Source organism: Parasteatoda tepidariorum, chromosome 8 (genome assembly GCF_982258835.1).
Source record: "Parasteatoda tepidariorum strain Cologne lab strain chromosome 8, Ptep-v5.0, whole genome shotgun sequence".
NCBI classification, from domain to species: domain Eukaryota; kingdom Metazoa; phylum Arthropoda; class Arachnida; order Araneae; family Theridiidae; genus Parasteatoda; species Parasteatoda tepidariorum.
In genome coordinates, this window is record NC_141762.1 from 72,423,200 (window position 1) to 72,448,956 (window position 25,757).

At 28.7% G+C, this 25,757-nt stretch overlaps 1 protein-coding gene across 1 annotated transcript in view; it reads right to left on the reverse strand.

The window, feature by feature from the left end:
* LOC107443645 (uncharacterized) overlaps nucleotides 1-25,757 on the reverse strand; it is a 92,703-nt gene that overhangs the window by 58,451 nt on the left and 8,495 nt on the right. Inside the window, exon 2 of the mRNA XM_021146422.4 lies at nucleotides 7,717-8,026. Within this exon, the coding sequence (XP_021002081.1) occupies nucleotides 7,717-8,026 (310 nt within the window). The remainder of the gene's footprint in view (nucleotides 1-7,716; nucleotides 8,027-25,757) is intronic.

Sequence of the window (25,757 nt, forward strand, 5' to 3'; positions counted from 1 at the left end):
CTGCGTATGGCTAACTAAAGGTAGGTACTTGCAAGGAGCAGGATTATTTAATTAGCCTATCACATAAACATAGCATTTCGTATTTGTCTCTATGCTTGTAAATTTATCTTCAGATGTAACGATCCTACTACCTGGTTCAATCCAGTACAATTAATGTTTTATGAAACGAAAAGCACTTTCGTCAGTTGTACACTTTGTGCAATAATATTTTTGTCATGTTTATGAAAAAGAAAATATCGTCAATAACTGAAAAACATCATGCATTACAACTTAGAATATCAATTATCTGTTCCCAATTTTACCAGTGGTATGTAGGACAGTAAAATACGTTAGATAATTAAAATATGTCATTAGTTACCTCTTCTAAGTTTACAAACATATTGTTTTATAACCGTCGTTGAACAGCCGACTACTAATATTCAACTCCGTAACCTTGTATTTTTAAACCCAATCCGGAAGACAAGGGAACTCCTGGATCAAGTATTGGGGGAAATTCGCCTTCGTGGTGGAACTAACCCGCATTTGCGTTACACGGAGAAGTAGACCAGGAGAACCTCAACGGTTAGTCTGACGGCAAAGGGACTCTAACGCATGATCCATTTACCATTGAGGATATTTCAAGTCATCACTGTGGTCGGTGCAAGCCGAATGCTGACTCGTATCGACCAGCCATCACTGAGATTTGAACACCACACTTAATTGGAAGGCAAACGCTCTATACCCTGAACCATTGCTGCTCAAGTTTACAAACATTGCATTAAATTATGGGAATTGTGAAAATGAATGGTTGTTCTTCCACACAATACTATCATGATACTAATGCTCCACAATTCGTTCACCGCGATTTGTGTTCTCCCGATTTACAAATCGCGTCATGTGATTAATATTCACAATATATAGAAAGTAAGCATCGTGATCAATGAACCAGAAGCCGTCACCATATACCGTAGAAAGGGTGTCAGAATCGGATAACAAATAATTGAGGTTCTACTGAATTCGGTGGATAACAGCTTTTCTTTCAAAATATTTAGGATATAGATGAATTGTATTTTGAGGCTCTTAAGAAAATCATTTTCTTATTTGATCTGACAGCTCAGAGTGAGACAAGGCCTACTGTTAAAGACTCCTACAGTACAAGGTATTGTCATACATATTGTCGCATTATCACATTTGTCTCCTACAATAATATCTACTTATTTACCAGCTGTTTACTTCTTTCACTCCAAAATTTGATTCAGCGGAATAGAACTATTATTTTTTTATCATTTACTCTTTTAAACTAGTGTAGGGTTTTGTACAAAAATCTTCTTTGCAAGATCTTTCCCACTAATTATGGCAATGTGGAATTCCCAGTACTTATATAGGATTATAACATCAATTTTCATAACTTTATAAAATAAAGGAACATGCAAGTAAGTAAAAAATAGAATATTCTGCAGCATTGTTTAAAAAGTCATTTATCTTTAACATCCTTTCATTTTTTTTTTACTCTTAACATTTAACTTAGTAATAAATTGTAATTATTTGTGACAGCATAAATTAAAAGTACCAAACATGAAGAACTCTAAACTTCTTTTCTTAAAAATTCTGCATTTGAAAAATCTTAATTACCGTATGTAAATCCGTCAGGAATTGTATGCAACTTTTATTTTGACTCAAAACATTTCATTTAGAAATAATTTGAAACTATTTGTGACGAAATAATTTAAGAGTTCCAAATATTACATATTTCGATTTTTTTTCTTTATAAGAACTATATTTAAAAAAAATAAAATAAATAAAAAACATTTAACTGTTGTATAGAACTACGTCTAGACCTGTCTGCAACATTTAAGGTCAAAACATTTGACAGCTAACAGCTTACTCCAAATCCTTCTTAATTACCATTCTTAAGGGTGTACTTATATTTATGTACTCTCTTTCATTTCATTAGAAACGAAATATTTCTTAGTGATTCCGAAAAAGAAAATATGACTATTTTTTCTACTTAAAGACAAAAGATTAAATCATTTCACCTGAATAGCTCATATTATCTCTACTGTGTACTCACTAATTAGCCTTATTTGAATGAAGAGCTCGCACCCAAATGTTAGGCGATGCAGGTCATAGGTTTTTGCTAAATATTTGCGCGGCATCATGTCACATACAATATAACAATTAGTGATAAAATATTTTATAAGACACTGAATAGTAGATCTATTGTAAAAAATGCGTAGGAGGTAAATCAAGTTTGTAATTATTAGTTGTCTAATATCTGCTTGTAAAATATTCACTTTTGTACTCTTGTCTATAAGGATCGATGAACTTTTTCGAATAAAGTAAAATGGAGCATGACGGTAGTTCTATAATAATTTACATCAATTTCGGTTGCTTCCTCAACTATTACTTATTTAGTTAAAATGAAAGCAGTCTGCTTTTTTTATTAGATAGGTTGATTCAACATAGGAGAGAAAACTGGAAATTCTATCTTTACTTTCTTATTTTATAAATACGAACAAAATTATTATGTGCTCGCATTAAGCACTTAGATATTTCAGACATAGATGCATATTTATGAAGTATTTTTTGACAAATATATTTATACTTTCATGTGTTCCGTAAGGGACAAGACCATGAAATAGCCTCGTATTACATTTTTTAATTTATGAACTCAAATTCATAAATTCTTTGAATTGGTCATTTAAAAAGTAATTTGATATAATTTGAATAAAAATATAATTTAAAATATTGGCATGCGTAAAAAACATTTGAATTGGTTTTCTTTACCAAAAAAAATGTACATCTCATATAAGTTTAAATTTAATAGTTTTTGGAAGTGCAAATTGCCTATTTTTTTTCAGAAATCTCACATTTAAATAGATAATGTTTAAAACATTCTAAAACAATTTGAATTTGGCTTTAAATGGCCAATAATATGCCATACTTTCTATACGGGTTAATAAGGGTTTTTTCAATAAGGGTATACGAATAATACTTAGGTTAAAAATTTTATTCGAAGTTCGAATATAATAATTAAGTAGCCAATGCAGGCTAACAATTCATTTGATTCTTAGAAGATTCTGAAATGAATTCGGTTGGGATTCTGATCAGGATTCTTATACGAATTCTGATTGGATTTATGTTCAGGATTCTGAGACAAAAAGCGTGTTTTTTATGTTTTAATAAACTTTTCAGATTTTTGCATAGCTAATTATTTAAAATGTCTAACCAAAAAAAATATTTAATAAATAAAGAAGTAACAAAAGGAAAAACCGAAATCACTACCTCATTTCTTATTCTAGCTTGCAACGCATAAAGTTTTTCTAACTATTTTTTTTTCAGAACAGAACTTTTCTTATGTGGTTAATAAATTATTATAAACTAAAAAAATAAATAAATTGAAATCAGAACAACGCTTTTTTTAAGCGAAATAAGGTACTTCTTTTGCACACATTCGGGATCTCGATTTCAATTTAATTTGAAACTTTTCTCAAGCCTTGGATAAAAGTACAACTGTTTAATATGAACTAACGCAAAGCTGATTTCTGGACAGTCATTCAAAATTACGCAGATGCTAAAGGGAGAAAAAGACTTTGGAATTTGCTTACTTAGACTAACAAAAAGGGTGGAAGGGTGTCAGCAGTGCTTACGTATGAGACTGAGATCTTTTATTTTCCTTTTATTTAATTGCCAAAAAAGTTGGAAAATAGGGAAAAAGTATAAGCCAAAAATTGAAGTAAATATTCGAGAATTAGAAAATTGAAAAAAGGAAATCTTTAATGAGTTATAACTACTGAAGGGATATACGAAAGATTCCTGTAGAGCATTCGAATCAAAATTTTATGAAACAAATAAAAACATAAGTTTTTTAAAAGTTACATCTTTCATCGTAATTTAATCACTAAATTAGATTACTACAGTAAAATTGAAAGTGAAAGCAAAAGGCTGGTTGGCATTGCTACATTTTTATGTAAGGATAAGAGTTGCTTATTTCTGTTACCCAGCAGGGAAGGAGATCCTTAATTGTCAAAAACATGCATGCGTAATAATTTGAATGGCTCCCAAAAAATGCACGAAGATTTTACAATCAATCGAGTTGCTTTTATTGAATGTCATATATAGTATGCGGTTATTCAAAGTATTCAGTTATTCATAGTATTCAGCGATTCAAACATCAAGATCAAAAAATAAAGAAGGAAAACTTTATCTTCACCATGTATATTGCTACAGTAAAATTCAAAATTAAAAAATAAATAAATAGTGGGAGTTGCTATTATTTTGCATAAGGATAAGAGTTGTTTATTTTTTGCTACCAAAAGGGAGAAGATCCATAGTTGCCAAAACCGCCCATATGTAAAAATGGTTCTCCAAAACCAAAATGCATAAAGATTTTCCCAATCAAATGAGTTTTTTTTTATTAAATGCCATACATAGTATTCAGTTATTCAAACATTAGGGAAAAAAAAGAAAATTCTTCATAAAAGCATAAAGAATTCTCCCAATAAATGTTCTATTGCTCCCTGATTTCGTAATTAGTCTTCAGACTTTCTCCAGACTAAAGATTGCTTTTCACTATCGATTGACAGTTGAGCGTTCCTTTTGACAGTAAATTTCTGAATGCTTACGCTGATGTAATTATCAAACAGTTTTTTTAAAACAAATTGTACTCATGAGGTCAATTCTTTGTTGAAGAATCACTCGATTCTCATTCAATTTCTGAAATAAAACTGTATTGCGCATAGCTCTTTTTATGAATGAAATGTTAAAAAAAAAAATAAATAAATGCAGTACTAATAGAGGAGAAAATTTTTTTTTGAAGCATCTGTCTCATGATTATTTTACTATATAGACTTATGATTGAACAATATTTACTGCAATTTGATGTGCTGACTTCAACGTCACTTAAGGACGTTTAGAACCCATGCTGGTCAACAGATAATTAGATGAATCCTTAACAAATATGTTCTGCATTAAAATATTGAATAAAGATGTATTTTTTTTTCTGCTGATAATTCTGAGTTGCTGAATTGCAACATCTAAAGATGTACTTAAATTTTACACGTACTATTATTCAAAGAATAATTGGCAGTGTTCTAAGGCGAGCATTAGCAATCGAAAAAAAATGTTTTGTAGATAACTGCGGAATTTGAAGTTCATTTGTGAAATTTTAATGATATCAATAAGTTTCGCACTCATGAGCATACGCAATACAAATGGCGATGTGAGAAAAAGAATAATAAAAAGAAGAAAAAAAAGGCGTGTTTTGCATTTTGAGAGTTGTTGTGAGCAAGAATCTTAGTAATAAAAATCTTGAAAAGTAACGTTTAACAAACGCGAATGCGAATCCTAGTGCAATTCCAAATTGTAATTCACTGGAATATCACTAATCGCAAAATATGATGCTCAAATCGTAATGCAGTAATATCAAAGCTCGGTATATATTTTGCAATTCATCACAATATGAATAAAGATTTATGATTTGAAGGATTATGACACGTGATTCATAGACTACGTCACAATACATTGCAATGCTGTATTTTAAAATTGAATGAATAGAAGTTGTGATTTGTAAATCATGAAAACCACTAAGCGCAGTTTGGATATCGAGTTAACATTAAACCTAGTTGGATACCGTTTCAACACTAATGATATTCACGAACTACAATCGCGAATCGCAATGTTCGATTCATAATTTGAGGACTTCATGAAGTGAATATCTGCAAAAGCATCTAATCTAATTTAAAACATTCTGACGAAACAAGCCCAAAACATCAGAATTAAACAAAAAAAATATGTCTTTAAGTGGAATATGGGAAGGGACGCTATGGAGAGAATGTGTTATTGCGCGGTGGCGAGCATATCATTTTCTACCCTGCAGATAAAGATTTAGGAATAACGCAGAATATAACGATTAATACAATAAAATTTTTGGAAAGAATAGTCTGATCGTTATTAGAATTTATTACACGAATAGTTAAAATGCACTGTAAATGTAATAAGCAAAATTTACTTAAAATGCATAGAATTGAAAAATAGCAACTATACTTTTTTTAGTATAGTAACACCATACAAATTTTAAACGTTTGCCTCGGAAGCCAAATTCATCCATGGCGATCAGTAACCTTTCGAAAAAGAAGGCCACACTTCGTAAATCTAAACTGTTTATTTTAGAAACATATGATGTTGGATATATATGGAAAAAAAACATATTTGAAGGTTTCTTTCCCGCAGGGTTAGGTGGGCCCGAACAGTTGATCGACCTGAAGGTATTGAATGAATTACCAAGAATCTTCTCTTTTCTCTTTTTTTTACTTTTTCTATCCTTCATTAAAAGGCAAAATAAAAAAATGAAAAAACAATTTTGCCGTATTCCAAAACGGGTGTAACATTCCGTTCAAAAGGAGACTTCAATTCACCAACTAGAGCATCCAAGAAATAATCATAGAGAACGATAACAGGCTTCCTAGACCCTTGATGTGAAAATTGAGACACGTCAAGTTTATCCCCATCAATTTGTGGAACTCTTTTAAATGATATTTTTGACGTCTGCCACTGAAGGCGTCAGCGTACCGTAACCGCCACTATGCCATTTTTTTCAGAACTCGATCCAGTTTGAAGATAGTTCTATGGTTAGAGAATGGTGTCGAACTTCCTGGAGATGTCTGTATGGATTATGAGTATCCTTTTTGCTTGTTGCATTCCGATTTATGGTTATGTAAATAAAACTTTAATTGATGGCTTATAAAATTGAATCGAGGTGTAAGGATAATTAAGCTTAAATTGATGCCTAAATGATTCTAAATTTGATGGCCTGAAGGAAATCTTCCTTTCAGTTGAAGTTAATTGCCACTGATATGAAATTATAAAAAAAATAGGTAACTGTAATTAGAACCTATTGTAAAACGGAATATGTTTTCAAGCGCTATTGCTGTGAGTTCATAGTAAGAAAGAAAACAACCGAACGAATAGAGAGAAGAATTGTCGATTTAAGTTCAAAGAAAGAAAGAAAAACTGTGATTGCTTTCTTTGTAATCTTCTCAGTAAAGCTACATTAATGGAATCAGCTATAGGCAATGAGCAGGGATTTATCCTTCATGATAATCCAACGACAATATTAGCATAAGCGTACACTGCGCTTCTACAATTCAGATTGGAGGGCAGATGGCGGTAATAAACACCCGATCTCCTCACCACGCATCGAAACCACCCAACTTTGCGTTGTCTTCTCCAGTTCTGAAACTAGGAACATTATACTAGATTGCATTCCAAACCACCCAGACACACACAAAAAAAAAATCCCTGATATCTGATATACAGCAGTTAGAACGGTTGAACCACGGCTAAACCCATTGTTGCAGGCAAAGGCTAAACCCCCAAACCGCTATTCTGCAGTAATATAAAAAACTTAATGGAATTCAAGTATGCCGAAGATTTTAAGGAAATTTTGACGCCAGAGATGAAGAACATGTTAGTGGGCTTCAAAAATTGTTTCTGAAACTTACAGTTGAGTACAGAAGTGAGGTTGAGGTTACTTTGGAGCAAATGTAATGTGTATATTATTCACTTGTTTATTTTCAAGTGTTAATAAATCAGTCCTGGACGTTAATAGCCGTATCCGGTATAAATAAACAAGACATGAGTGTACATGAGCATGCTTTACCGAGAATAAAAGGAGAATAGATTTAAGTATAAAAAGTACTTGAATATTAGAGAATAATTTTCACTATACCAACTTACCTTCAAGAATGAGACCCATTGCGTGTCTGTAATGTGCAGCTGTAAGAGTGCGACAAGCCATAAGAGACATTTGAGATCGTAAGGAATCGTCTGTTTCACTGCCACTCTCCAGGTACACAATAAGCTCGGTATTTGACGGTACAGTTCTTACAGTTTCAAATACTGGTTCACCTTTTACCAGTGTTCCTATAAGATTTACGTCATTGCTAAGAGTTTGTGAACAACGCAAGAAGCGAATCCAATTGCAATGCCGGACTCTGCGGCAGTCCAGTTTTTGTACTTCATCGTAGCAACCAAACCTGTATCGAACCTGTAAAAGAAATACAAATGTGTGAGGTTCTATTTTACATGGGCAAATAGAATTAGTAAATATATTAATAGATAAAAAATTACATATTTCTACAACATGAATGAATTTTATAAAAAGTTGAAATAGTTCTTAAATCAAACTGATGATGCGATAAATAATGCTCTAATATGATGTTTGGGAACAACTATATACTCCAATTATATATTTCAACTTAAATTAAGTTGGCATAGTGATATGTCAACTTAGAACGTCGAAAAAAAAATACACTTGCTTGACTTAAAAGAACGCCAAAACGAAATTGCATTATTTTTAATGCAAGTTAAAATTTTACACAAACGCTTTTACTTTAAGATTATGTATTTCTGAGAAACCGTTTTCTGATCACATTCACTCTTTTGAATATTTCAGAAAAGCTCTAGATTGTTTCAAATGCTATAGAATAAAAATATTAGCGTGTCATCAATTCATTAGAGAGAATACTTATCTAGGATTGTTAAAATGTTGAAACATTTAAGTTCTAACTGTGTCAAAATTTGTATTAGTTTATGAACATTACATAAAGTGACTGCTAAAAAATTATGAATTCCTTTCAACGGGCGAGATTTTTTTATTGAATCAAATAGTTAAGTAGAAATTTATTTATTAATAGCTGATTAAAAATTATAAAATTAAATGTGCTTTAAAATGTGAAATGTTAATATTGATAATCTGAATTTTTTCTTTTAAATGAGCCTCTGTTACGCACAAAAATGAAATTATTAAAAACAATTAAGCAAATGTAGCAAGTTGGATCAAATAATTAGAAAACTATGTCAAATTAAAAGGCGTTACCAACTCTAACTGCCAATCACTGTCAAAATAAGGTGAGAAAAACGTCAAAAAGTTTGCTAATATTTGCTCCAATATTTGCCAGAATGACAATAAATGCAATACTTAAATGGGGAGAAAAAACGCTGAATTTAAGCTGTTTTAAATCTCGCATTGAATTTTTTTTAATATTATTGCTGCACATTATTCAATTTTTCTTAGAATAGAAAATTAAAACTTATAAGAAAAGAATGGATTTTTTCTGCCAAACTTTAATTGAAATATTTTCAAATCAAAAGACTTTTTTAAAAAAGCGAATATTTTTGTGGTTGTTAACAGTTCTTAACACTGCTTATAGGCTTTTATTGCTTCATAATCTATTGAAAGCATTGTTTTTATTCTTCAAGTGAAAGCGACGTAACTAATAGAGGTATTTGGGTACGACCCGCGCTATTTCCTACTGAGTTTTACGACTGCACGACCTAGACAATGGCCGAATCTAACTTTTCCCGTCTCTTACATTTTATCAGCCTTCACCCTCTTTTCTCGTATTTATTTATTTCCTCATTTTTTTTTCCAGCGTCAACGTGAGACTTTTTTTAAGAACTTGATTTTTCGGCTTACTAAGAATCACAATTTGTGCTTTCCGTAAGTTTTGAAACTGGTAACGGCTGTTATCTCGAGGCACGAACCGTTTGAATTTGAGGAACTAAATTGCTTTTAACAAAGTTAGTTTTAAACAAAAGCTCGAGGCAATGATATTGTTAAGATTGCTTTAGTTCTATCACCTGATACCTTCTAAGGTTTTGTAAGGAGAAGAAAAATAATATGTAATTTAAAGCGAAATTTTAAACAATGTGTGAAATAAAAGTATTAATTACATTGGTTTATTGAGTTTTAAACTTCCAGTCTCCAATTAAAAGTTTCATTATTTATATTGATCTTGCCTTACATTTTGCAACTTAATATGAGAGAATAGTGAATTTGTATCACAAATTTGAGTTTTAAACCAGGATAAATACTTTTCACTTAGTTTTTTAACAAGAGTTTTCGAGTTTTTGAATAATCTTACCCATGGGAATAATAAGATATTTTTTGAAGTGTAATTTAATTGTTTTTGCGATTAGAATGACGTACTATTTCGATGTGAGGAAATAATCTCTACATTGTTTTCAGTAACAGGAAAACAGCATAATAATTGCTGTGCAAATCAGTAAACAGAATCAGAGATAAACTCCTTTTTGTACTGCTGATGGTATTTGGTATTATTGTAATAAATCATCCTTGGTCTTTTAATTTATTTTATTTAAGTCACTTTATTTATTTTTTCAGATTTTTAATCAGTGAATTGAACCAATAATTGAAATAATCATTGTCGATATCGTCATTTCACTCTCAGATGTCTCCAAAAAACAGTGGAATGCCGGATGATTCATCATCAATGTGTATCTATCTTGTAGTTACACAGAAACCGAAAACAAAATTAACTACTAAAATTGGATTTGAATTTGACTCGTTAATGTTATAAGATTTGTTTTTTGAGATCCAATTTCTAATTTATAAATTTTATTGCATTTTGAATTCGACTTAAAATATAAATAACGTAAATAAACCTAATTCATAAATTCTATTACTATTGAAAATTGTTCTATTGCTATTAAGAATTCAAAATTTCAGAGCAACGTAAATAAATCTAATTCATACGTTCAATTGCTTTTAGAGTTAGATTCAAACTTATAGAACAGTGTAATTATGCCCAATTGATATGTTACATTACTTTTTGAATTAAGTGCAACGTGAATAAACCTAATTCGTAAGTTCTATTAGATTTTAGGTTAATTTCAAAAGACAAAGCTACGTAAATTAAAGTAATATTGCCAAAATCTTCGGTATTATCTAGAGCTTCATAACTAAGATAAACATAAATTTTTAATTTACATAGCCACAAAGTAAGCTTGGGTTCTCATTTTGTGCAACAAGACATAATGGTTAACGTCTACCATTAAGAACAATTAACCTCAGATGATAAGAGATAATAAGAGATAAGAGAATAAGAAATGGGTGATATTTTTCAAGCAACCATTGAAAAAAAATGATTTAAGTATTTTCAAAATAATCCTAGTTCTTAAATTAAAATTATAATTTTTATAAATAAAACTCACATTTAAGAACAATTCACCTCGATCTTCAGGGTTAAAAGATTAATTTTCACTTTAATGGACACATCAACATTCATTTCCATCTCTCCTTTTCTGATTTGACAATAATTGCCTTTGTCATTTCAATTTGAGCCATTCAAGATGCAAACGACAAATTCTTCAACTAAGTTTCATAAATACATATGCTTTAGATCGTCTGCCGATAACAAAATCACTGGTATGGAAAAATTGTACAAATATCGTAAACCCTCTCAACCGAATAAAAGGAAACGCGTTTTCTTAACGGAACAACTTCCTCAGGATTTTGACAAAGGAAACAAGCTCATCCTCAATTTCAGGTAAAAAAAAAAACTGAACAAACGAAAAGAATGAAAATGACCATTTTTAATGCTAGTCATTACCAACCTTTTGTTTAGTGTTCGTTCATTTAAGTAACGCGATTCTTATCTTTGCTTTAGTGAGGTGGCAAAGATAAAGGTTTTAGGAGAAGTTGACTCTGGGGGATCCATTGCGTCATCTGAACCGGAAAAATGGTTCCACGCTGCTGACCGTCGCGTGTATGGTCACCAAGACAGATGATGGAAAGGGGTTATATATCAGTAGAGTTTATCTTTCTTGAATGTCGCAACAATGTTGGATAATGAACCTGAAGAAGTTTAATGAAGAAAGGGAAAAAGTGGATTAGTTTTTTTTAGTTTTTTCGGTGCTGTTTAGCGATAAAGTAATTACTTAGAAGTTACGGTTCACTAGGGAGATATTATGTTCAGGATTTAAGTTGCTTACAGCGTTGTTGAAAATTGGTTTTAATTTTCTTTTATATAAATATCATTTTAACTTCTTTTTTAAAAAATATTTTATTGATTTTTATTTTCGAACGTGTTTTTACGCTTCTAGAAATGTTTAGATCATTCGTTATTTTTTATTAATTTGTGTAAAAATATTTTATGAATATTCACTTGAGAATTTCACGGTTTAACACGCTTAACTTAATTTTAATGAAAAATTTGTTACGAACTTAAAGAAATTTAATGAAGTAAAGAAAAAGAAATGTTTTTTGATTTAATTAGCATTAAATTAATTGTTTGAAAGTTACGATGTACGCAGGAGATTTTAAATTTCGAGAAATTTAGATTAAATTAAATTAGATTAAATTTAAACAACAATTTCGTTTAAATTAATAATAATTTAGAATAATTATATTTTAATTCATAATTTAGATTAATAATATTTATTAAAAATTTAGATTAAATTAAGTAATAGTGTGTGCAAAATTTAATCTTTTTATAAAATCATTTTCCTTGTTATAGCCATTTAATTCGTTTTTATAAAGCAATGTAATTTCTTATAAAGAGAACAATATGAAGTTAAAGTTGCGATAGAATTTAACACCAGTAATAATGCTGCTACAATGAGAGATTAATTTTGAAAATGTGATATCATGATATATTATAATTATCATAACTTTCAAAATCCTTCTCAGAAATTGCCCACAAATTAAAATCTCTATTTTTTCTTTTACGCAAGATTCAGAAGCTCAAGCCCTACTTTTCAAATGTATTTTTCAGTCTAACTCCAAATAATATAAGAAATAATATGGTTAACATTATTAGAAAAACATTAAAACGAAGCAAAAAACCGTTTTATTTATAATATTTAGATTTATAACCTCTCAAATAAATAACTAAAAAGTCCACAAATTATAAAAGTTTTGTTATATTATAATAATGTGCAGTTATTGCATAAAATACCCGAAAATATTTATTCCAAATTCTATTCATATATATGTAATATATAGTGAACAATATGTGTTTATCGTAAACACAGATGACCAAGAAACCATAAAAATTAGATCTCTGAGGATCATTCCTTGCAAGCTGATGTAGAAATATATATATATATATATATATATATATATATATATATATATATATATATATATATATATATATATATATATATATATATATATATATATATATATATATATATATATATATATATATATATATATATATATATATATATATATATATATATATATATATATATATATATATATATATATATATATATATATATATATATATATATATATATATATATATATATATATATATATATATATATATATGTAGAATAATAAAATGTGGAATAAAACAAAGAAAAATTATAGACATATGAAAAAAAAGGGGGGGGGGATAATAAGTAAAAAAATAGCAAACAACAGTTTAAAAAAAAAAAGGATGAAATTTTATTTAAAAAACCGGGGGAAAAAAAGATATAATCTTTTTTATCAGCCCACACGATTATATCTGCGAAACAGAGTGCTTACTGATATTGTATCAATAAAGCCGAAGCAAAATATATTAATACATAAGTGTGAGGAGCACTCGAAAATTTTTTTTATGAAAATTACAACAAATAAAATAGAACACAAAAAGTAAAAATAACACGTAAAAACAGAAAATAAAATAAAATAAAAGAAAAAGAAAAAACTGTATAAAAATGGACTATAAAGCGAGTAACGAAATCAGATCAACTTACATGGACGGGAATTTTGCAAGAATGATTTAAAAATGTTTTCGCAGAAAGATTGCGGATACAATCGTGTGGGCTGATGAAAAGATTATATCTTTTTTTTCCCGGTTTTTTTCCGGTTTTTTAAATAAAATTTCGTCCTTTTTTTTTCTTTTTAAACTGTTGTTTGTTATTTTTTTACTTATTATTTCCCCCCCCCCTTTTTTTTCTTCTTCTCACATGTCTATAATTTTTCTTTGTTTTATTCTGCATTTTGAACTTATCTAATGAGTTCTGTTTACTTGCAGCAGCGCAATAAATGAAACTTATTGTTTTTCGTAACTTTCTTCGTGTTTTCTTGTATTTATTATATATATATATATATAATGTCCTTCTTTCGTTAGTTTGCTTGCAATATGTATATTGTAAAAAAATAAAGATCTGGGAAATGGATAAGTCATCTATTCCGGTCATTATAAACCCACTCCCTAATAAATACAACAGTCAAAGTCATAGCCGCAAGGATTTTATGAGAAAGAAGAGGAAAAATTATTCCATAATATCCAAAGTGAGAAGAATCCCAATGACAGATTGAACGTTCGACACGCACACGACAATATACGCCTCAACCCCCACTTCCTTTTTAGAACCCCCTCTCTTGTTCGACTATTTATTCTTTTCTTCCTCTATTCACCGCATCGTTGCACAAACATTAAAAATAATAAAATACCCTTTTCCGTAACTCCAGTCTTTGACCAGACTTGAAGATGAGTCCGACAACTATTATCGCATTAGGAGTTTGTATCTTTGTATCGCCATTTTACTCGGCTTTCCGTGACGTCAATTACGTGCTGAGTGGAGTTGAGTTGTCGCTTTCGTGTTGGAACTATTTATTCGAGAATCTTATCTCTCTTCTTACAGATTCTTCGACATATTTTGGGTGAGTTTAATTAGTTTGAAGGTACCTGGCGGAAAGGTATGTCTCTCTGAGACTTTGGAAGAGAAATTTTGGGTCCGTTATAGGTCGAGGTCACATTTGTTAAGATGTGATCTTATCGGTTGATAATGTGACGTTTTCTTCTATTCTTTATGAAGGAATTGTTTTGCTTTAAAATTTTCTTCCATAATTGTTCAACCGTAGAACATATTTGGAAAATTAGATAATTTTAACCGAGAGCCCTCAGAGCACAAGCGTATATTAAAATCTATTATTAAAAGAAATATTAATCGATGTTATTCTTAAAGGGCAGCCAACCATAAAATAAAGTGCATTTCCGTACCCTTCATGTTCAAATGTTTGATTAAAATTAATTTTTATTTTTCTTATTATATTAACAGTTTTTATGTTAACAGATGATGTCATACAGAATTCTACTCTGAAGGACTTCTTTTCAATTAAACTAAAAACTTGATTATCCGAGTAAATCAGGACCCACTTCGGATAATCGAAGTTTAGATATTATGGATGTTACATCATTTTTAAAACTGTTTTCTTTAAAAAATACGATCGAAATAAAATTTTAAGTAGTATATTGTAAAGTAGAGTTTGAAATTAATTTTAATGTAAACATTTAAGAAAGATTTTTTTTCAAATATGCATTAAAATATTTTATCTTAAAACTCACATGCACTATTGCAATATATAGCAGTACTTCTTACTTTCTTTTTTTAATGTACTCTTATAGAACGCAGTACCTAATTTTTTTTTTCAATAAATAAGCAGCATTTCTTGCAGGGAGAACTAAGTGACACAAATTTATTTGCTTTGTCAGTATCTTGGTTCCATTCGCACTAGTTTATTTTTCTGGCACGGTTAAAATGTCACTTTACCTTTTAGAATAAGTGGAGGTCTAACTGGTGAGACTACGCTACACAATATATATGAAGGGATGCGTGTAATAACGAAATCCAAGCTTTCATTTCTTCTACAAAACCAAAGTTGTATTTTTGTTGCCATAATGAGCAATGATGCGACTTATTTATTTAAAAGTAGCTCATTTATAGTCAGAATTAAGATAGCATATCATAGAATTTGAGAAAAGAAAAGGAAGATAGAGGGAAATAAATAAAAACGCCTTTGAAATCTTTGGTTAACAAAGAATTTTAATTACTTTGGAGAAGATTAACAAAATGAGAAAAAAATAGCATCACTAAAGTTCTGACAGGTATTTAAAAATCATTTAATTAAGAATCGGTCATTGAATCTTGTCATGTTCGTAAAATAAAAAAATGTATACGGCTAAACTTATTTACTATCGAAAATTAAAATTTATTTTAATTGCCCAAATCATGACTAACTTTCATATTACCGCAGAGATAATTATTATAAATTTTGAAAAGTCTGCAAATTGCTCGAAAATAATATTGAAAATGGAGCCTAGACACTGAAGCATTCTTTAAAATGTAACATCGAGGAAAAACGTAAGGTCAAAACTACCAGAATATGGTAAATTTTACTTTGTTTTGGACACTATTGAAACACCCAAAAGTACTGTAATTTTTACCGAAATGCTTTGGTAATGACTTTTGCTAAAATGACAATAAAATATGTTTTCATTACTATGCTGTGTGGTAATAAATTTGATAAAATTCCGTTATTTTATCCTGATATTTCAGAGCATGGTATAAAAACTATTATTTTAATTAAATTTACTTCTCAGTTTTGCCTTTATACTAGATGGTGGGGTGATACGAAATATGATAAGATAACAGTATTTGTTGTTTAAGTGTACAACCGTCGCTGGTTTAAATGAATGCTTAAAACAAATGAATGGTTTAAGTATCCTATATTTTAGCTTTATTATCATAATTATGATGTTTTTTTTTCTACTAGAAAAGCCATTAAAGTGCAAGTGCGGTACAAGAACCAAAAGCATTCACAGAGCATCAAAAAGTAGAAGAAAAAAAAGACTTCTAAACTGCGTCAAGTTAGTCAAGCACTTTATTCGCATGAGATATATTTTGTATGCACTGCATTATATTGCTATAGACTATAAACAAATTTTTTATCGCCAGTTTTGGAATATGTATAATCATTTTATAATACTCATCCTTGGAATCTAACGAATATTAAAGACGGTTGTAACGGTTTGCGACAAACTTGACACGTTATTAATCGATAATTAACTTGAGTCAAACAAAAGGAAAAAATATTACAATCTGTTCAAATCAAGCTAACGGTTAATGGAGTTTGTTTTTATGGTTAAAATAACTCTCCCATGTAAATGCACGCTTGATTATGCAATATTTTTACAAGATGCTTGATTCACACGGTGCAACCATGCGTAAAGCTATGCGAAGGTGATTCATGTCACAACACGTCTTCAACATTTTCCGTTTTTCTCATGAAGGATTTGGAATACCGTTAGAATGCATTCCATATAACGGTTAATTTGTGTATTTAGTTGAAAGGGTAGATAATGTGTTTCACAGTTGAGTTACCTTGTTAAATTACTTTCACGTAATTACATTTAGTGATTATCTTTAAAATAAATTGTTATTTTATAATATGTAAATTGTTTTTTATTTTTTATTTGCTTTTATTTTTTTATTTGCTGTTTGGAATTATTTTAATGATCGAAATTTGTTGAAGTAGCATCAGCTACGGTCACATAAGGAATACGATAGAAAGACTATGTGAATTGTAAGAGTAATGTAAATTCTTTTCGTTATTTTACCTACAAGGGTTCGTTACATAACTTTAATATAGCGATTGTCTTTCAAATTGTTATTTCATTATATGCAAATTGATTTTTTCTCTCGATTTGCTGTTTGAAATCATTTTAATGGTCAAAATTCATTAAGGCAACAGACTCTACAAGCACATAAGGCAGACACCAAAATAATTTATATTACATACATCAACAAATTTCTCTATACAACTTTGATATTTTAAATTCCTTTCAAATTGTTCTTACTATTATAATATTTCATGTCCTCAATTTGACATTTGGAATATCAAATTTGTCTTTCAGATCATTTTTGTCATTGGAACTAGAAATATTCTCTACAGAACTTAAGTAATCTCTCAGTTTCCAATCAAATTAACATTTTATTTTCGTAACTTCATTGTAAAAAATTCCGGATCAAATTACGGTTAAGAGTAACAGTACTGTTTATCGTACAATCCATTTTTAAAGGAACGTGCTACAGAACAAAAAATTTCATGTATTATACTTTATACAGTAATAATTATCTTAAAATTACTGAGTCACTCCAATTAAATAAATATTATTCTAAAAACTACTGTATAGTATTATACGGTAAAAATGGGTTTTACATAAGGCACCCAAAGTGCCGGAAATTTATGCCGTAATTTGATCAGGAATTTGTTAGTGTTTCAATATTCGAGATACAACTTTAGTAATATTAACATTGCCTCTAAAATTGCTTTGGTAATTACAAATTAAACTATATTCTGCTTAGAACTTTAATATTGCATTTGTTTTTCAAATTGCTAATATTTTTATAACTTTAAATACTATTTTTAGTACTTTATAATGCATAATTGTAAAGAGATTTTATATTTAATTATGTATGTGATGGATTTCATAACAATATAGCGATTATCTTTCAAATTATTTTTGTTAGAGCAAATTTATTTCTTTTTTGCACTTTATTGGAACAGACGTTTACTTGTAAACTTCTAAAATAAAATTACAGATGTCCTGATGCATGTTTCTGTTTAATGCTCATGTATTTTTTAACTTAGATTATTACAGAAGGTAATAAATATTTTATCAGCAAATATAAGTGACATTTCCGTTTGAAATAAACTTAAGATTATACCGATGCGATGTAAGACTTATTTTAAGAATCTCACCGCATCTTAAAACAAGTTATTTTCTCTTTTTGTCAAAGATATCAGATCAAACAGTTTTCAAGATCAAACGATTGTCACGGCTACTTAAGCCAATGAGTTCTAGGTTGTCCGATCGGTCAACTTGGCTTTAGCCGGTCGCGTGTCTTGAAGGTGGCTCCAGACCATTGTTGCGGACATGGTTGGTTTGCGGACAAAACACCTCCCATTTCATAGTTGGCAGAGCGTTGCATTCCTTTGTTAACCATTCTTTTGTGATCCTTAAATGGTTTCATTACTTTGGCCATTACATGCTATAGATGGCAATGATTGCGAGCAATTCACCCCTGTGGATGCGGTGGTGCACGTGCATCCATTTCATTCAAAGTGATACAATGAGAGCGTGAATTGAGATTGGGAATAATTAAGTAATGGTCTGGAAGTTACTGCTTTCGGAAGTGAAAGCCCTCCCCCCTCTCCTAAAGAGTGAACTCAAGCGATTCAATGCAGATCGAAAAGTAAAGTTTCAAGTGAAAGGATATTGCTAGATTTAATGGCTATTCATTAAAAGTTGCATTGTAGGACGTGATAAGTCTGTTGATTTTAGATTTGTAAGAATGGAAGAGTCTGGATAGGATTCAGAAGGAATAAATTCATTTCAAATTATTATAGTAGTAAAATTGCGTCATTTGATTAATGGGAGCAGAGAAAAAGAGGAATTTATCCATTTGTGATAGTGTCCTTTTAAAAGAATTGTTCTTTTTTAAAAATAAAAAAAAAACAGCGCAAGTGTTTTCTTATTTGGATTAATTTCACAGAAACAAAATTTAATTGTAGTTCTGCACAGAGAAAATAAATGCTGAAAAAATTAGCATGCTGTACTTTTGGTAAAAAAAAAATGGGTAGATAATTTACGTTAATAAATCAAAATACACGGTATTTATACCATACATTGGGTAGTTTCTCCGTTCATATGGCGACGTTTTACTGGGAATTCAAGTTTTCAAAAATACAGCTCTTATTATCACAAATTTAGTAGTTACAAAACTGATAAAGAATTTAACCGAATAAATGACTTTTATGTTAACATGATAATGTTTTAAGTTAACATGATAAATTTAACAAATTTTACCATATTTAGCAAAATTTATTACAAATTGTAAAACCATATTTTATTGTTAATTAAGGAAAAAAATCACCAAAGCACTTCGGTAAAGATTGCAGAATTTTTTGTCTCTCCCATAGAGTCAGAAACACTGTAAATTTTACCATATTATAGAAGTTTCTATCATACATTTTTTCTCACTGTTTCGATAGTATTATATCAATATTATAAATATATACATTTGGATCTAAAGTCAGCGCAAAGTATTTTTTAATGATAAAATGATAGTTAACAGAAAGAAATATATACTTGGTAAAAACAAGCAAGTACTACCACTCTTTCACATAGGTGTTTTCACATATGTATGATTTTTTTTGTATCTAGACATAAACGAGTTTAACTGTACCATCAAGATAAATTTTTGACAAAAACTTTTGCTATTTATGCACAATAAAGATGTAAAATTTGGTTTAAATAAATATGAACTTGTCAGTTTTGAAAATAAAAATTATTTTTTAAACTTAGATAAGAAAAACTGATTAATTTTCATCAATAGCTGCAAATTCAAATAAAAATGCATGTGGTATTTTTAAAACGTTTATAACATCAGATGTCAACAACAATAAGAAAATAGGTATCAGTTATAAATGTATAGTAATCGTTTTTGCATTACTAACTTTTCTTTCTGAATAATTTAATTATTAGCTGATCCAAATAATTTGGACATAGTAAACCAACGATCAGTTTAGGTGAATTTGCTCATTATTCATTGAGGACTTTTTTAAAATTACAAGTAAAAATATATTTAAAAAAATCAACTACGCAGCTATTAATTAAAATTAATTATTCTTTACCATTCAGTCACCTTAATCATACGCAGAAGAATCGGGTCAAGAAATTAACAATGAGTTTTCTTTATTTTTTCAACTTGAGTTTTGCTTCTTAAATATAAATAGATATATATGAAATATTTTACTCAAATTAGTTGTACGTTTAGATTCGTAAAATATTTAAAAGAATAGTTTCACAATAGCAATTATATAGTACTAAAATTAATTAAATTGAATTAAATTAATTATCATCTTAATCACTGGTTTATACTTCAAAATCTTAATTCAATTTTATAAAACCACTTTCACCATATAAAATTGAATTCGGCTTTTGTGGAAAAGAACTAATTTCTATGGGTGATAATTTAAGTATGATGGTCCCTTAATTCTCTCTGATATTTTATGATATAAGAACTAAATATAATACTATTCATCTGTCTATATTATTAAATAATTATAAATGTAGTTTTTTAAAATATTTTATTTATATAGTGCTAAAATGTAAGTGTTTGTCCCGAAAATCATATTGCATTTGTTTAAAAAATAAAAATGCAATTTTTTAATCCAATCTTACAATACGTTATCAAACTCAGCTTTTGGTTTCAGTGAAAAAAAAAAAACTGATTGCTACAGGTGATGCTTTAGGTATGAAGGTCCCTTAATCCCCTCTGATATTTTATGATGTAGGAACTAAAGATAATACAACACCTGCTTCAGAATCCAGAACATGAAGTAGACAGAATCTATGTGAACCTTCAGGCACTGTAACACGCTTACTATATTGTGAATAGAATTCATAATTTAGCGACAGATGTAAGAATTGGATTTCTTTTGTTCTAAAGAACATGATTTCTCAGATTTACAGGTTGGAGTTATGAATTGGGATTTTCTGATCTTTTAAAGTATTTTAGAGTTCACAAGGTTAGAGAAATAGAGCTCAACAACTTGTGGCAGATGGTTTTTTCGTGACTTTATAACGATATATATTCAGATGGTGTTTTGCAAAACCAATAATAGGATGAAATATTAATATCTTAGTTATATAAATTAGATAAGGATAACACAGAAGCATATTTAAGTCTTATATGCATAATTTAGTTTTAACAGTTTGCCTTTTATAAGCCATAAATAATTTTTTTCCAGCTTTGTCTTTGGCACAAATGATAATGGTTTGCTCTTCTAATTTTGAACTTTCAGTGAATTAAGCTAATAATTAAAATAATAGAAAACTAATAGGATAAAATATTTAATATATTGGTAGTATAAATTAGATAAAAATAACTCAAGCATATTTAAGTCTTATATATTTAATTTAGTACTAACAGTTTGCCTTATATGAACTACAAGATATCTGTTTCCTGTTTTGTCTTAAACACTATTGTTCTAATTTTGATCATGCGGAGAATTAAAATAATAATTAAATAATGCAAATCTAATAATAAAGGGAAATATTTATACCGCGTTCCTCTAATTTTGAACTTTCAGTGAGTTAAAATAATAATAAAATAATGCAAAACTAATAATAAAATGAAGTAATAATATCTTGGTTGAATAAAATTAGTTAATAACAAAGAAGCATATTTGAGTATTGCATATTTATTTCAGTACTAATACTTTGCTTTTCATAAATCATAGGAAAATGTTTTTCTATTTATTTCTTGGCTTCCTGTTTTTAATGGTAATCGTGAATTCTAATTGTGAACATTCAGCCAATATAATTATATTTTCGTTCTAGAAACTAAATCTTTGTGAAAAGAGGCATGAATTCTCAAAATCAAAAAGTAACCTTTCGATTTCCTTTGTTTCCGTTCTATTTATATTTCGTTTTTCGAATACCAAAGAATTAAATATTAACAGAACAGAACGTTATAAAAGCAGATTCTCTGATCAATTTTAAAATAAGCGCTTTGGCATAAATTGCTTTAAATCTTATCTAATCTGTACAATTCATGATCCCAGTTGCCCCTAAGTGCGTTGTTAGAATTTTAGGTGCGTGTTGAACTTAAATAGTATTTAAATTTGCTACAGTCATAATATGACGTCAAAGTGAAACATATTATAGTGCGAATTTATCCATCTTAAACTTGTTTTCATAATGTTTTAGTTTATCTCAAACGGGAATACAGTTTGAAACGTGTTTTTAAATTTGCAAAAAATTGCATGAAAACATATTTTAATAATATTAAGGTATTTGGTTCAAGCGTTAACCTTTATTTCTGAGAGTAAAAATGTCTTTCTGAAGTTATCATCAAATTTCTATTTTGTTTTGCCCTCAAGAAGGTAGTTATATAAATTTGTTTTTCATAATTTGCCTAATTACGCTGAGAAAAGAAAGTATGGTAAAAAACAACCAAAATATGGTGATATTCACAGTATTTCTGACTCAATGGAAACAAAAAAAGGTGAGTATTTTTTTCCCAAAGTGCTGCAGTAATGATTTTGGTAAAATTAACAGTAACATAAGGTTTTATAATATGTGATGAAATTTGGTGAATTTAAATTATTGCGCAAATTAAATGCTTCAAGAAATTTTTTAAAGAATGGCTATTTATGCGATTAAACTTATTTTTCAGTTTCATATTTTTATACTAACTGTTTGGTAATAAGATTTATATTTTTGATATCCAGAACTTCCGGTAAATCGTTAAGATATGAACGGAAAAATTGCCTAATGGAGGAATTAAATACCGTATATATCGGTTATCTTACCCAGAATTATGTTTTTTATGCCCATAAAGTATAAAAAATTTAAATTCTTTTTTCTTTCCTGTAGGAAATAATAAAGAGACTTGATTTCTCACAACAATTCTATGAAGTAAAAAATATATGAATCAGATACGTGAAACTGCCGTTCTAAACGTTTTACTGATGCCTCTTCGAATTGCTTCTAAAAAAAACCAAAAAACGTATTTACACTTGTTAAAAATACAATTGAATTCTCGTATCTCTGTAATTATTAATATCACTGTATATTTTATCTAAATTTTTTTGGTGCTTTTCTAAACCATTTTGTCTTTAGGAAGAGAAGTAAAAAAGTTCACCATCTGTAGAGAAATTGAAATTATACACAAAACTTTTTTTAAATAATTAATATCACAAATGCTACAAAATACATTATATAAATTTTTATAAAATATATGTTGTTACAGTTAAATTAATTATAGATTTTTTTATGATAGATAGTTTAATTTTATTAATTAATTTAATGATTTAAGATAAGTTAAAAGAGATATTATTATCATCATGGTGAGAATTTGTACATGCTTCATCTTGTCAGAAAATTTAATTACACAATAAATACAATTCAGAAATATGATTCTAAATTCATTATCTATTGATTTGGAATATTTATACTCTTCGCTTTTTATTTCAATCACAAGAAGTTTTGACACGTGTATCATAATTGAATTTATAAAGCTAAATTAATTACTTAAAGTTCAATGTATCGATTAATTTAAAATAAAAAACCTTGCATTGTAAACCGAAGGTTGCTTTTCTGCAAAATTCTTACCTGATGTACTTTTTATTAATTTTTGTTTAATCACATCAATGATTTTGCCTATTTTATCAGCAAAATCACACGCCTAAAACAATAACAGGCACGTTTTTTAATATAATACCTAATTTTGATTAAAATACCAGGTGTATATTTACAACCAATTAATAACCTTCAAAATATAGACGTGATAAATGAGGTCCTTTGTTATAACAATAGCTGGAGCCATTCTAACGTAAGGCATGAGGTAGGTCAGTACGGTATTTAGCAAGTTTTTAAAAAGTTGTTATATAGTATGGGGTTGTGATGCTTGCGTTGATAGAAAACTTGTCACACCCATTATAATTGTTATTTATTAGCAATAAATTTTATTTGTAATTCAGCGCAGGTAATGCTCCCTACAAAACTTATTTATCCACATATTTGTTTATTGAATGTTTAAGTATTAAGAAGGGCATTATAGTGGTACTTCAACGCGTGTTTTTATTTGATGTTGGTACTTAAAGTAATTACTCATGAAATCAACGTTGCAATTATAAATTAATTAATAATTTTATCTCGAATTAATTCAATACAATTTCAATTAATCTTTGAAAATAAAGTTATTAGAATAATGATTTTATTTTAATGTGGAATTGACCTGAATTTTGTCTCTTTTAAAATGCAACGGTAATGTATAACTTATCATCTAATATAAAAGGATGTCATAAATCACTCCTTTTTGTAATGTTAAACCACATTATTTATGAGTAAGATAAAAAATATTGATAGTGGTATTTAAATTTAAAAATAATAGATTATTAAAAATATATTTTTATTTTAGCAAGTAATTAATCTGAATTAATCTGAATTATTTCATATGCGTTTTAGATATAATTGAATAATTAAAGATATTCAATTAGTATATATTTTTAAAATGAAACTTTTATTATTAAAAAAATCTTTTTCTAAAAAAAAATAAAAATTTAGAGAATAAATAAAAAAGAAGTAATAGTTCTCTTAATCAGTCTTCTTTTTACAAATAATTAATAATAAGGTTGATTGATAAATTATAAGTAAGAATATAATTGTATAAAAAACATCCTGAAAGTTTTGCAGATTAAATTAACATATAGACGATTGCTTTACAGTTCGTTTAATTCCGCTGTAAATTCTTAGTTTAAGGCTATTTTTATTGTGTCAAATATTTGAAAAAACAAATGGTTAATTCCAAAATATTTATATTTAAACTGAAGATTCAATAATGAAGGTGGAAAAAATACTTTCAATTTTAATAAAGATAAATAAAATGCTAGTAATCTTTTTAGCTAACTAAACGTATTCCCACAACTCAAAAATATATGTATGCAATAATTCTCTCTGAAATGAAACTTTTGAAACGGGGCACTATTTGTTATTTCAACTAAGCAATAAGACCTGCGCTATCAATGTGATATTCAATAAGAGTCATTCTCTCCTTTTTTGTATCCGTTTTATTTTAAGTTATTATTACTAGGAACGATCTCAATGCATTATATTTTAATATTTAATTTAATCCCTTACTATTGAATCATAATATTTTTAGTAAAATTCTAATAGGAAAGCAAATAAAAGTTAAGGAATAACACACTGTCATTATTTTCTTTCTGAAATTACGGTAACGTAACCAGCAGCAATACGCTCATCCGATTTGCCAAAAATTTCATGATTAGGAACTTTAATTAAATTTATGGTTTTGAAATCGTTTAGAAATGGTGAGGTCATAAGACCGTGAATACAAAACTATACAGTTTTGTAATCATTTTGTACCTGGCATAGTTTCTAAACCGTAAAAATAACACTTAAATGGATTTTAGAGCTCTGTGTGTGCTGTGCATTTATGCGTAAATAATAATTTCATATTCTAATAGTCTAGGGTCACCAATCGTTACTGGAAACTCTTTATGTATTGATGGAATAGAAGAAATATTGATGTATCCACACTGGGATTTGAACCCCTGTACAATCGATTATGAGATGGACCAAATACCTTCTATGCGA